Genomic DNA, 15,369 nt, shown 5'->3' with positions numbered 1-15,369 from the left:
GAACTTTATGTTACCCCTCTAACTAGACCTCTCATAAAACAGACACCAAGTATCAGCCCCAGACAATATTAGATCTTTCTACTCGGATGCAATTTCCAAATGGAAGAGCCCCCCGGAGCAGCATCGATGATTCATCCCCTGGATGTTATTGAGAATAACTTTTAATAAGTTTTCTCTATTATGTGCTGTGATGATTTGTGGAAAAATTCTCCGGTCGTTTATAGAAGTAAGAAATGTTATTTGCATTAATGAACGGTTGGGAGAGTCACGATTTCCAGATTTAGAATGATGCATCTCGGATTGTAAAAGTGCATATAACATCCTGACAGGGAGGATGAGAACATAATGAGAGCGCGCTGAGTGATGTCTCAATAAAGACAAGATATTTTGCAAGGAGCTGAACTTTCCTTACTGCAATACTGGTAATTATTACGATAGAAATTCTCTAGGATGTGGTGACCCTTCTGTGCCTCACAGCATGTGGGGACGTAGGTTACTGGTGTTCGGGCAGTGCATGGTGGTATTAGGAAAAGTAGAGTGGTCAGATTTAGGCAAGATGTAATAATGGTGTTTCATAGCAGGGTGGCACTGTTTTGGCACTGCATTGTAGTATTATTTAGGCACTGTATGGTGGTATTGTTTATACACTGTATGGTGTTATAGCTTAGGAACTGTATGACGGTAATATTTAGGCAGTGTAAGGTCCTATTATTTAGGCAATGTATGGTGGTATTGCTTAGGCGCTGAATAGTAGTATTTTTTAGGCACTGTATGGTCATATTATTTAGGCGCTGTATGGTGGCTTTTTTTAGGCACTATAAGATGGTATTGTTCGGGATCTGCTTGGTGGTATTGTTTAGCCACTAAGTAGTGGTATTGTTTTAACACTGTATGGTGGTATTGTTTAGATACAGTATGGTATCACTTATCCACAGTACATTGGGGGACTCAGTGGGCATTATTAAATGTTAAGTGGGCTCTTAAGAAGCATTATTGTTATAGGGGCACTCAGTATTGTGACTGTCAAATGGGCAAAATGTGGGCACTGTTTTCTAGGGCACTTGCTCAGTGCATTAATATTTTCTAGGAGGCGATTTTACCATCTAGTGGGCATAAAAGAGGCATTATTACTATGTAAGGGGCACAGTGGTGGGCATTGATATGTGGGGCATTAAGTGGGGCACGGTTATTGTCCAAACAGCAGGTGCAGGTGCAGTGATAAGGACACATACGGCAGCAGCGGCTCAGTATTGGGGTATCAGCAGGATAAGGAGTTTGTGCAAGTTGGGAATAGATGGGGACGGTGCTGGAAATGTGAGAAGTCAGATGTGTCTTTGTTGTAATCTCTGCAGCTGAGTTCTGGCTGGAGAAGTTGTCATGTTGGTTTGGGCAAGATGGAAAACATGGGAAAAGTGAGCGACTCCACCAGAAAGAACGTCATATGTAAGTCACTATCTATAACAGTACTGTGATCTCTTATATGTTCTGCAGGACTGGTATCTACCATTATATGTTACCATATGGCGGTAATATCAGTGCGACACCATAGTTGTAACCAGGGTTACTGGTTAAGGGCCCACTCAGATGTTTCTCCCCCTTCCCTGAGCTGAACCCCTAGCTACGCCTCTGCAGAGGATAGATAACTGCTGTGACAGCGCCACCCATAGCAATACGCAGAGTTGCACATTTTGTGTTATTTGATTTAGGTGTTTGGTGCAACCTGACTGTATCGATGGCGCCATACTGCACAGCAGTGCTATAAGACGTCACTGTGTTTTTCCTAGCCAGGAAATGTCCCTGTTATCGACTTCACACACATTTCTGCTGGTTACATGGTGGCCATAATATGCATGTATGTAAATGATGCAGGTAAGTGACGAAGGTGCTCGGTGGAGCAGAAAGATCACGAATGATTACGCACTCACCCTTTGCCCATAGTTGCTATGCCAACATCTGTCAGCTTCATTCCGACACCTGTGTGGTAGAAAAAAAAATATATAATAATTTAATTTTAACTGTTTCCGATATACGAGTCTATCAATATACTGACATGAGATGCATGCAGCACTTCCCGGAGGCAACATAATTTGCATTACATACAATGATTTTGTTACTTTATAATTTTATACTTGTTGCAGTAGTGTTTTTACATAGGACTGCAAAGTAACAGTTTAATGAGAAGGATATATGTGGTACAACTGAGATATTGGCTCAGTCATCATGAGATCACAATGTGTTAATTATGGTTGTGCATATGGTTGTGGATAAAATGTCAGACGCTAAACCACTCTAAAGTAATAGTGTGCTAACAGGTACTCTTTAAGGGGTTAATGGCCCAAGATTTGTAATGGTCTGTGACCCATGTTAGCTGTATCCTCTTCTGCTTTCTCTGGTTAACTTTCTCCCTTCGCTCCAGCCTCCTCTATTAGTCATTGCTTATAGGTGTTATTTTGGATTTGCAAAATGTTAATACTGACGGTGTCGCTGTCAGAAGTAACATCATCCTGCTATGACTAAAAAGAGTGATGTGCCATATACTCCATAACAACTTCAATTTCTTCCCATTAATATGCTTGTCAGAGGCAAAGGAGGCCAATTGTGACTACGTTTGATAGTTCTACTGGTGCCAGTGGTGATTGTGGTGCCTCTGTTGCTGCTAGAAGCTCCCACATTCTTAGACATGGTATGTTGTTTTTTTTCTTTTACACTACCCGTCCATTGCCACTTTTTCTTTTACCATACACTTTGCACAACACTATAATTAACTGATGATAATCTTTTCAACCCCAATTATTCAAACTTTGACAAAAGTGATGTAACAAAATTTGCTAAGTAGGCACAGGTGCAGAAAGCAAAATGCGGTAGCAGGTCACAGTATAGATGTGGCATGTACAGTTGCCAAACAGGCCTCTTTTTTTTTTTTGGACTTTTTTTTTTTTTAATTTCTATTTAACAAATTTCAACCCTTTTGAATGCTAGGTAAGTACATGTCCAAAAAGCCAGAGCTGATAACAGGGCACTTTTATTAGTGTTTCATGTACAGATATAAAATTTGGCTGATAAAAAAGAAAACTATTTTGTTTGTGACATACACACTTTATGTAGACAGTGGCAGATAAATGTTTTGATTTTGGGGGAATTTTCTTTTGTATTTGTAAAAAACAATTGTTTCCCCCTTCACAAAAAGAATTGCACAAGAAATAAAAAAAAAAAATCAGTACGGTCACTTGTGACAAGCAAGCACACCATCTCTAACTGACACTTTGTTTTCTATGTAAAAACTATTGTGCTGACTTGCTGCTGCTTTCCAGTGCAGTAAGAATAAAGGGAAAAAAGTGCAATTGTAATTAAAATGACAGATACTCCCGAAAAATGGATACTCAATAGCGCAGGGGATATAAAATTAGAATAAAAACTGGCCAATAACAAACTGGTGACAAGTCCTCTTTAAATTGCTCTTGTTTCATTGGTTTATTGTAAACCGAAAGTTTGTAGATTTTACTAATTGACTTAACTTGTAATGAGGATTGAATAATTTTGATTGCAACTGTACATGGAGATGAGGATGATGATCTCTCTGTCTGGCAGCAGACCTAACCATTCTGTAATTTATGAAATTGATTCTGCTATTCACATGTAACCGCGGACAGATGGCTGACTGGTTACGATATGTCTGGTGCCAGTGGTTTCTTCTACTGATATCACAATGTTCCCCTGCTGTGAATTTTATATACTCCAATCCTCTTCCCTGGCTGTCATATCACTTGTTGCAAAACAGATATAGTGCGTCCAGTACAAGCAGATTCCAAGAATTAATCCAAAATACGCCCCCGTGTGGGGGTAGGTATCAAATCGCTTCTGGTCATAGAAATGGATGGTTAGTTCTTAAAGGGCAATCACACCTTAAATCAGCTGAGAAGTAACGTAGACATGTGAAAAACACTTGTGCTGGAGGGATTAGTGTTCCACTTAGCTATAGACAACTCCGAGTTGTGCCAAAGGGGGTCATGCACTGCAGAATATGTTGGCACTCTATGAATAATAAATAATTAATTTATATGAATAAATAATAAATGAGTAATTTTTAATTTTAGTATAAAAATAAATTTATTTTTATAAATAAAATAAATAAATAAATAAATAAAAATAATAAATCATTGCAGTTCTAATACTGTCCATTAGATGTCAGCATAATACATTTTATTCTGAAAAAGTTTCTCGTTTTACTGTCGGCAGTAAAACTGAATGTTGTTAATTAGTAGGATATAAAACAATGATGGGATGGTCTGCAGGATCACGTGGTCTCACCTTGCATATCTGTGATGAGCAGGTTTCCATTGGTCCTTTCATATACCCAGTGCTGAAAAGTGCAGCATTTCTGTCCAGCTTCCGAATCTTTTCTCAACACATTAATCTCTTTCCCGTCCTTGATGGAATACTTCACAAAGTCTCCTATCAGCTCCTCCTCCACTGTGGCGTACGGGATGTTGTTGGCTGGGCGATGAATGAGGAAAATAGGGATTATTCTACAAAAAAAAAATGGAAATTTTATTGGAGGGTCATTACTTTCCCAGAAATAGGATATTTTTTAGTTGAGTTCACTAGCGACTTACATGTGAGTGTCTTCTTGGACTATTATAATGATCGCTTTAAAGGGAACCTGACAGCTCCCCCATGACGCCCATATCGCAACCATGTATTTATTCTTAAATGAAAACCCTTCTTTACAAGCACCTTGTACTTTATATTTGATTGCGGTAAATGGCAACAAAACAATTTAAAAAATCTGTTTGTGACATGCTAATTAGTGCCAGACTGGTCAAGGAGGTTTGTTTTTAACATAAGAATAAATACATGGTGGTGGTTGGAGGGCATGGAGGAGTTGTCAGGTTCCCTTTAAGCACTTTCTCTGTTTATGAGTCAACAAAGACTATTTAAGCAAATTTCTAAATAGTTTTCATTAAAACAAATTCTCCCAATTTGCTTCTGTAGAGTGTCTGTAAGTCCATTGTTCTCCACCTCCTTTCTCTTGGTGTGTGGTTTCACACAGATCTCAAGAGTATCGAGAGGTGAAAGAATGTATAGTCTCTGGGAGGGCAGAGAAAATAAGCTATAGAAAGGAGGAAAGCATATGAAGGGGAAATAAATACAAAAATCTCACATCCATCCTATATTACTGGGAGAGGCATACAACCCTTACATCCAGCCTATATTACTGGAAGAGAGGCATACAGACTTCAAATCCAGCCTATATTACTAGAAGAGAGACACACAGACCTCACATCCAGCCTATATTACTGGGAGAGAGACACAGACCTCATATCCAGCCTATACTACTGGAAGAGACACACAGAGCTCACAACCAGCCTATATTACCGGAATAGACGCACACACTTCACATACAGCCTATATTACTGGAAGAGACACACAGACTTTTCATCCAGCCTATATTATTGGGAGAGACATACACAGCTCACATCCAGCCTATATTACTGAAAGACACACAGACCTCACATCCAGCCTATATTACTGGGAGAAACACACAGATTTCTCATCCAGCCTATATTATTGGGAGAGACATACACAGCTCACATTCAGTCTATATTACTGAAAGACACACAAGCCTCACATCCAGCTTATATTACTGGGAGAGACACACAGATGTCATATTCAGTCTATATTACTGGGAGAGACACACATACCTCACATCCAGCCTATATTACTGTGAGGGACACAAAGAGCTCACATCCAGCCTATATTACTGGGAGAGACACACAGACCTCACATCCAGCCTATATTACTGTGAGGGACACAAAGAGCTCACATCCAGCCTATATTACTGGGATAGACACACAGACTTCATATTCAGTCTATATTACTAGGAGAGACACACAGACCTCACATCCAGCCTATATTACTGGGAGAGACACTACCACAAGAGAAACATCTGAAACTTGAATAAGGCTATGTGCCCACGATGCAGAAATGCTCGGGATTTTTCCTGAGCGTTTCTGCATCTCCCTGGCAGAAAAAACGCATGCGGATTTTACATGCGGTTTTTCAGCCAGGGACAAGCGTTTGTCACGCGTTTTGCACATGCGATTTCGCATGCGGGTTGTCAAGCGCTTTCCAAGTGATTTTAGCATCACTTGGAAAAGTGCTTGACAACTTGGTCACACTATATAAATCCATGCAACCGGCACAGATTTATATAGTGTGACCAAGTTAGTTAAAAAAAAGAACAAAAATGGTAAAAAATAAAAAAATACATTATACTCACCTTCCGATGGCCCCCGGCCTTCTTATCCGATGCGTCCGGTCTCCCCGGTGTCTCGCGGTTTTGTAAAAGGACCTTCCATTACGTCATTTAGTCATGTGACAGGTCACGCGACCGCTGAAGTCAGCGGTTACGTGACCCGTCACATGACTAAATGACGTCATGGCAGGTCCTTTTAGACCATCGCGAGCTGCCGGGGAGTCAGGACGCATCATTAAGGAGACCGGGGGCCATCGGAAGGTGAGTATAATGTATTTTTTTATTTTAAATTCTTTTTTTTAACAGGTTCTATGGTACCCGGGTCTGGATGAGAGTCTGAATCGCTTAATATCCACATATGCACATGTAGTGATGCGGATATTATGCGATTCAATGCAACTCAATGGCGGCAAAAATTCCTCAATTACGCAAAATAATTGGTAGTGCTGCAAATTTTTCCGCAATGATAATCCGCAGCGGAAATTTCCGCAGCATGTGCACAGCAGATGCGGATTATCATTGGGGAACAAAGCAGACCTTCTACCAAGCGTTTTTAAGCGTTTCTCTGGCGGAATTACTGCTACGGAAATGCTTAAAAAATGCATAGTGGGCACACAGCCTTAGGTTGCAAACTGCATATCAGGGTATCTACAATGAATAAAGAAAAGAAGACTGCATAGTAAAACAATAACATGTCAAGTAATCATTTTTTCCATGTCATTGATGCCTATGTTCCTTTTTGGTGCAGGAATCTTTTTTTAACAGTTTGCTACAATGTATACGCATGGGTAAAATGTATAGAATCAGCCTCGAGTTAACTCACAGAGCATTATCTAGACTGAATGCAGTTGTATCAAATACTCCAGTATTAGTCTTGTATAGCAAGTAGAAATGTTGAAATTAGCAAGAACTTGAGACACAAAATATCGGAAAGTTACAGAGCTGTTCATTACACAATGATTAAGATTAATTTCCACATAGCCTTATATAAAGTAACCAGTAGATTTCGCCATGCGTGCAGCCTCTGATATTTGAGTGCACGGTTGATTGACAGCTGTGTGTTCATGCGACCTTGTCTGCATTGATTTGTAGAATAATACACTGGCGTAGAATTATATTCATGATTGCAATTTTTAAAATGTTCCGGAAAATTAAATGAATAACTATGATACAATGTGGCATCTACGGCTACAATATGGCAACTGTGACATCTGCAGGATGCAATAAGGTACTACCCTCCATGATAACATAGAGGACAATGGAGATGGAAGGAAGCAGAAATCACATGTATCTGTCCATGATTTTCAGGTTGGTTCTTACTACTCATTGGATTTCACCCCTTCTCGCAGAAGCCAGTTTATCGTTTATACGCTTTTGTTTTTTCCTTCGCTTTATTCCAATACCCATAACTTTTTTATTTTTTCGCTATACATGGCCGAATGAGAGCTCGTTTTTTGGGGGGGAAAAATCCCAAGGGTGGTGACTTGTTTTTCTTCTTTTGTTTATTGTGCTTACAGTACACATTAAAAAAAAATATATATTTTGATCAATCAGGATTTTGCAGTTGCAGAAATATCAAATATTTTATCTTTTTATTATTAAGTGGGAAAACGGGGACAATTTTTTTTTTGTTTTTTTATCATTTTTTTAAACTTTGTAAACTTTTCACTGGGGGAAGAATTGTAGTGTTGACTGACAACATTAACGTGTACCATATAATGTACTGAAAAATGGAAAAAAATTCCAAATGGAGTGAAATTGTGAAAAAAATACAAGCAAGCCGTTGTTATTTGGGGTTTTGTTTTTACAGTGTGCATTATGTGGTGAATATAAATTCAGAAAATTGCATAAAAAAAAAAAATAAAAAAAACGGTGCCGAACCCCGAACGCGGACTTCTTACTGTATGTTCGTGTTACTGTTCGGGTTCGGCAGTCTAATAAAGCTTGGTGCAGCCAATCAACAAGCTTTAAGGCTGTGGGCACTTCTGGTCCCATCACAGCCATGTCAAGTAATGGCATGGCTGTGATTGGCTGGAGCACCACATGACCCAGTCTGACAGTGTACAAGTACAGTAAACTACAGATGCAAGGTACTGCTCCACTCCTCCACTTGGACCTCCACCTCCATGTTCAAGATTATTATTTTTTTATATTCTATGTTATTTTAAGTCATTCTACTATCCACATTTGTTTGCAGGGCAATTGTCCTGCTTTTATCCCCATTTTGCTTCCTTTTTCAGCCCCCTAGGTCTTACTTAAAAACGTAAAAGAACTTAAACCCGAACACGGACCTGGAAGTCTGTTGCAAAGTTCGGAGTTCTGGGGGAAGTCTGTTGGAGAGAGAGAGAGAATTTTTCAGCTCAAAGGTTTGGGTGCCCATTGTTTTCAATAGGGTTCAGGTTCTGGTTCAAGTTTGGGTACAGTTCTGTTACCAGAACCGGAACTTCCACTAGTTACTATGACCATTTTAGAACCTGAACTTCTACAGGTTTGTTCATCCCTACTCATAATGTTTTTATTGTTCCATCAGTTGACTTGAGTGATGACTTGTGTTTTGCTTAGCGAGCACACATTTTTATGAATGAAATTGGACAGTGTACATGGGCAGCACGGCGTCTCAGTGGTTAGCACTGCATCCTTGCAGTGCTGAGGTCCTGGGTTCAAATCCCCCCAAGGACAACATCTGCAAGGAGTTTGTATGTTCTCCCCATGTTTGCGTGGGTTTCCTCCAGGTTCTCCATTTTCCTCCCACACTCCGAAGACATCCTGATAGGGAATCTAGATTGAGAGCCCCAATGGGGACAGTGCCGATAATGTCTGTAAACTGTCTGAATTGTAAAGCGCTGCAGAATATGTTGGCGCCATATAAATAAAAAGATTATTATTATTACTTGTAAAAGCGATTGCAGGTTCAATTCCCCTAAGGGAATGAAAGCAAAAACAAATATTAAAAATATAAATAAATAACATATATACAATTTCAAATCACCCCCCTCCCTTTTCCTGGAATTAAAAAAACAAAAAAACAAAACAAACAATAGATTTGGTATCGCTAAGTCTGTAACAGTCTAAACTAATAAAATTTTATGATATTTATCCCCAACAGCGTAATGACAGAATCACTGTATCAGGGCCGGCGTCAGCACCCGGCAAATGCCAGGGTCCTGAGCAGGCGGTGGGGGGCCCACTCGCCGTCGGGCACCCTGGCGCGCTATGGGACCCGTGAGCAGAGGAGAGTGGTGTCAGCGCCTGCTCCCCCCGCTTGCTCAGGGCCCCGGCAGCCGGCGGCACAATACTTACCTCTCTCCGTGCCTCTGCAGCAGGTCCGGTCTCTTCCACCGCTGCTGCACTGTGACGTCTCAGGTCAGAGGGCGCGGTGACGTCTTTCCACCGCACTGTTTTTTGAGCCGTCACAGCGCAGAGGGGGAAGACGCTGGCGATGCTGGAGTCCAGAGCAGCGGCAGCAGGTGAGGAGAAGTGAGGTGAGTATTTTATTTTTTTAATGTATGGAGGCATGGGGCATTATAATGGGGGGAGTGACATCCTGCATGGGGCATTATAAGGGGGGGAGTGACATCCTGCATGGGGCATTATAAGGGGGGAGTGACATCCTGCATGGGGAATTATAAGGGGGGGAGTGACATCCTGCATGGGGAATTATAAGGGGGGAAGTGACATCTTGCATGGGGCATTATATGGGGGGGTGACATCCTGCATGGGGCATTATAATGGGGGGAGTGACATCCTGCATGGGGCATTATAGGGGGTGGTGACATCCTGCATGGGGCATTATAAGGGAGGGGGGGAGACATCCTGCATGGGGCATTATAAGGGAGGGGGGGAGACATCCTGCATGGGGCATTATAAGGGAGGGTGGGTGACATCCTGCATGGGGCATTATAAGGGAGGGGGGGAGACATCCTGCATGGGGCATTATAAGGGAGGGTGGGTGACATCCTGCATGGGGCATTATAAGGGAGGGGGAGTGACATCCTGCATGGGGCATTATAAGGGAGGGGGAGTGACATCCTGCATGGGGCATTATAGGGGGTGGTGACATCCTGCATGGGGCATTATAAGGGAGGGAGGGTGTGACATCCTGCAAGGGGCATTATAAGGGGGGGAAGTGACATTCTGCATGGGGCATTATAAGGGAGGGAGGGTGTGACATCCTGCAAGGGGCATTATAGGGGGTGGTGACATCCTGCATGGGGCATTATAAGGGAGGGAGGGTGTGACATCCTGCAAGGGGCATTATAAAGGGGGGAAGTGACATTCTGCATGGGGCATTATAAGGGGGGGCAGTGACATCCTGCATGGGGCATTATAAGGGGGGGAAGTGACATCCTGCATGGGGCATTATAAGGGAGGGAAGTGACATCTTGCATGTGCCATTATAAGGGGGGGAAGTGACATCCTGCATGGGGCATTATAAGGGGGGGAAGTGACATCCTGCAAGGGGCATTATAAAGGAGGGGAAGTGACATCCTGCATGGGGCATTATAAGGGGGGGGAAGTGACAAACTGCATGGGGCATTATAAGGGGGGAAGTGACATCCTGCAAGGGGCATTATAAGGGGGGGAAGTGACATCCTGCATGGGGCATTATAAGGGGGGGAAGTGACATCCTGCATGGGGCATTATAAGGGGGAAGTGACATCCTGCAAGGGGCATTATAAGGGGGGAATTGACATTCTGCATGGGGCATTATAGGGGGGGTGACATCCTGCATGGGGCATTATAAGGGGGGGTGACATCCTGCATGGGGCAATATAGGGTGGGATGACATCCTGCATGGGGCATTATAAGGGGGGGGTGAAATCCTGCATGGGGCATTATAGGGGGGGTGACATCCTGCATGGGGCATTATAAGGGAGGGGGTGTGACATCCTGCATGGGGCATTATAAGGGAGGGAGGGTGTGACATCCTGCATGGGGCATTATAAGGGGGGGAAGTGACATCCGGCATGGGGCATTATAAGGGAGGGAAGTGACATCTTGCATGGGCCATTATAAGGGGGGGAAGTGACATCCTGCATGGGGCATTATAAGGGGGGGAAGTGACATCCTGCAAGGGGCATTATAAGGGGGGGAAGTGACATCCTGCATGGGGCATTATAAGGGGGGAAGTGACATCCTGCATGGGGCATTATAAGGGGGGAAGTGACATCCTACAAGGGGCATGATAAGGGGGGGAAGTGACATCCTGCATGGGGCATTACAAGGGGGCGAAGTGACATCCTGCAAGGGGCATTATAAGGGGGGAAGTGACATCCTGCATGGGGCATTATAAGGGGGGGGGAGTGACATCCTGCAAGGGGCATTATAAGGGGGGAAGTGACATCCTGCAAGGGGCATTATAAATGGGGGGAAGTGACATCTTGCAAGGGGCATTATAAGGGGGGGAAGTGACATCTTTCATGGGGAATTATAAGGGGAGGAAGTGACATACTGCATGGGGCATTATAGGGGGGGTGACATCCTGCATGGGGCATTATAAGGGGGGTGACATCCTGCATGGGGCATTATAAGGGGCGGGTGACATCTTGCATGGGGCATTATAAGGGGGGGGTGACATCCTGCATGGGGCATTATAAGGGGGGGAAGTGACATCCTGCATGGGGCATTATAAGGGGGGGAAGTGACATCCTGCATGGGGCATTATAAGGGAGGGGGTGTGACATCCTGCATGGGGCATTATAAGGGAGGGAGGGTGTGACATCCTGCAAGGGGCATTATAAGGGAGGGAGGGTGTGACATCCTGCATGGGGCATTATAAGGGGGGGAAGTGACATCCTGCATGGGGCATTATAAGGGGGGCAGTGACATCCTGCATACGGCATTATAAGGGAGGGGGTGTGACATCCTGCATGGGGCATTATAAGGGAGGGAGGGTGTTACATCCGGCATGGGGCATTATAAGGGAGGGAGGGTGTGTCATCCTGCATGGGGCATTATAAGGGGTGTGTGTGACATCCTGCATGGGGCATTATAAGGGGGGGAAGTGACATCCTGCATGGAGCATTATAAGGGGGGGGTGACATCCTGCATGGGGCATTAAAAGGGGGGGTGACATCCTGCATGGGGCATTATAAGGGGGGGAAGTGACATCCTGCATGGGGCATTATAAGGGAGGGGGTGTGACATCCTGCATGGGGCATTATAAGGGAGGCAGTGTGTGACATCCTGCAAGGGGCATTATAAGGGAGAGAGGGTGTGACATCCTGCATGGGGCATTATAAGGGGGGGTGACATCCTGCATGCGGCATTATAAGGGGGGGAAGTGACATCCTGCATGGGGCATTATAAGGGGGGCAGTGACATCCTGCATACAGCATTATAAGGGAGGGGGTGTGACATCCTGCATACAGCATTATAAGGGAGGGAGGGTGTCACTTCCTGCATGGGGCATTATAAGGGAGGGAGGGTGTGACATCCTGCATGGGGCATTATAAGGGGGGGAAGTGACATCCTGCATGGGGCATTATAAGGGGGGCAGTGACATCCTGCATAGGGCATTATAAGGGAGGGGGTGTGACATCCTGCATGGGGCATTATAAGGGGGTAAGTAACATCCTGCATGGGGCATTATAAGGGTGGGGTGACATCCTGCATGGGGCATTAAAAGGGGGGAGCAACATCCTGCATGGGGCATTATAAGGGGGGGTGTAACATCCTGCATGGAGCATTATAAGGGGGGGGAGTGACATCCTGCATGGGGCATTATAAGGAAGGGGGGGTGACATCCTGCATGGGGCATTATAAGGGGGGGTGACATAATGCATGGGGCATTATATGGGGGGAACAGCCTGCATGGGGCATCATAAGGGGGGAACAGCCTGCGTGGGGCATTATGTGGGGGGAACAGCCTGCATGAGGCATTATGTGGGGGCATAGCCTGCATGTATATTTTTTTTTTATTCTTTATTTTTCTGCTGTATCTGTGCATCATGAATCGTGGTACATGTTAAAGGGACCCACTGAGACTCTTTCGCCCGGGGCCCACAAAAACCTGGAGCCGGCCCTGCACTCTATTACTAAGGCCATGTTCACACGTTCAGTATTTGGTCAGTATTTTACATCAGTATTTGTAAGCCAAGACCAGGAGTGGAACAATCAGAGGAAAAGTATAACAGAAACACGTCACCACTTCTGCATTTTCGGCTTACAAATACTGATATAAAATACTGACCAAATACTGAACGTGGTTTTATGGTCACTTTGCCTCCACAAAAATACGGGTTAAAAAGAGATCAGAAAGTCGTATGGATCCAAAGATGATATCAATAAAAAAAGCCTTGATACAGCTCATATTGAGCAAAATATAGAAACATAATAGTTCTTGGAAGGTGAGGAGGAAAAATCGGAAGCTAAGAGGGGACTCTGTTGCCAAAGGGCCCTCCTGAGGATGCCGAATCCCCTGCTACTGGATGTTAGTACACCCTTCGTCCTCCAGATCCCTCGGTGAAATGTCAGAAATTTGTTCTGATGCTTCTCTGCCATTTCAAGTGGCTTCGGGTTGCTGACGGACAGGCTCAGGTGCAGGTCCCGCAGGCGAGTCACACACAGACTGGGTTACAACCAACCTTTCACATCTGACATCTAAGAACAGCAAATCTTCCATGATCCCTCAGCAAAAAAAAAAAAGACTCCTTCTACTTTAGAGAGTCCTTATCCTGGACATGGGGAATGAAAACAAGGCTACTGTGTACACAGATCAAAGGGCTGCAAGATTAAAGGTAGCTCTGATATACGACTGGAGATTCCCTTTGTAATCATCCTACATTCGAGGCGCCATCATAATCCCTTTGCATGAATCTTCACATGTCAGATTTGCTACGAACATGGCTACATAAGATTGCAAAAAACATGGGCTGCTTTTTTCTTTCACATAACGGCGCCACCCTTATCCACAGGCTGCATGTGTTATTGCAGTTTAGCCCCATTCATTTGGATAGAACGGAGCTGCAATACCGGACACATTCAACAGACTAAAAGAAAGCAGACAAGTTTTTTTCTTTGCCCCATAGTTACCGAAAACCACACATATTCACATTTCTATCAAGCTTGTTTAATACTCTTTTTTAAATCTATGGAAAGACGTAAAAAAAATCTTTGTGGGGTGAAATAATGAAAAAAACACAATATTGGTGTTGTTTCTCTTGTTTTGGTAAGAATAACCCGGGTTACTTGATTCTGCAAGTAACTACTCTACTTTCATGGTGATACCTAATGTATATATTTTTTATTTTTTAAACATTGCCTAACGTGTAAATTACGCTCTTAAAGTCAGGTTGTTAAATGTATTTTTGGTGCAATATTTATTTTTTACGATTTTGTTATATATATATATATATATATATATATATATATATATATATACAGTACCGACCAAAAGTTTGGACACACCTTCTCATTTAAATATTTTTCTGTATTTTCATGACTATGAAAATTGTACATTCACACTGAAGGCATCAAAACTATGAATTAACACATGTGGAATTATATACTTAACAAAAAAGTGTGAAACAACTGAAAATATGTCTTATATTCTAGGTTCTTCAAAGTAGCCACCTTTTGCTTTGATGACTGCTTTGCACACTCTTGGCATTCTCTTGATGAGCTTCAAGAGGTAGTCACCAGAAATGGTTTTCACTTCACAGGTGTGCCCTGTCAGGTTTAATAAGTGGAATTTCTTGCCAGTTGTGTTGTGCAGAAGTCTGGTGGATACACAGCTGATAGTCCTACTGAATAGACTGTTAGAATTTGTATTATGGCAAGAAAAAAGCAGCTAAGTAAAGAAAAACGAGTGGCCATCATTACTTTAAGAAATGAAGGTCAGTCAGTCCGAAAAATTGGGAAAACTTTGAAAGTGTCCCCAAGTGCAGTTGCAAAAACCATCAAGCGCTACAAAGAAACTGGCTCACATGAGGACCGCCCCAGGAAAGGAAGACCAAGAGTCACCTCTGCTTCTGAGGATAAGTTTATCCGAGTCACCAGTCTCAGAAATCGCAGGTTAACAGCAGCTCAAATTAGAGACCAGGTCAATGCCACACAGAGTTCTAGCAGCAGACACATCTCTTTAACAACTGTTAAGAGGAGACTCTGTGCAG

At 43.2% G+C, this 15,369-nt stretch overlaps 1 protein-coding gene across 1 annotated transcript in view; it reads right to left on the bottom strand.

The window, feature by feature from the left end:
• Positions 1-15,369, bottom strand: part of ALPK2 (alpha kinase 2) — a 147,535-nt gene that overhangs the window by 5,408 nt on the left and 126,758 nt on the right. Inside the window, exons 8-9 of the mRNA XM_073680824.1 lie at positions 4,309-4,526; positions 1,926-1,974 (exon numbers count right to left, since the gene is read on the bottom strand). Coding sequence (XP_073536925.1) covers positions 1,926-1,974; positions 4,309-4,526 — 267 coding nt within the window. The remainder of the gene's footprint in view (positions 1-1,925; positions 1,975-4,308; positions 4,527-15,369) is intronic.

Source organism: Phyllobates terribilis, unplaced genomic scaffold (assembly GCF_046119375.1).
Source record: "Phyllobates terribilis strain yellow unplaced genomic scaffold, ASM4611937v1 Scaffold_1__5_contigs__length_1240528914, whole genome shotgun sequence".
NCBI lineage: Eukaryota > Metazoa > Chordata > Amphibia > Anura > Dendrobatidae > Phyllobates > Phyllobates terribilis.
The sequence above is the reverse complement of the archived record's forward strand: the minus strand, read 5'-3'. Positions and strand labels throughout refer to the sequence as shown.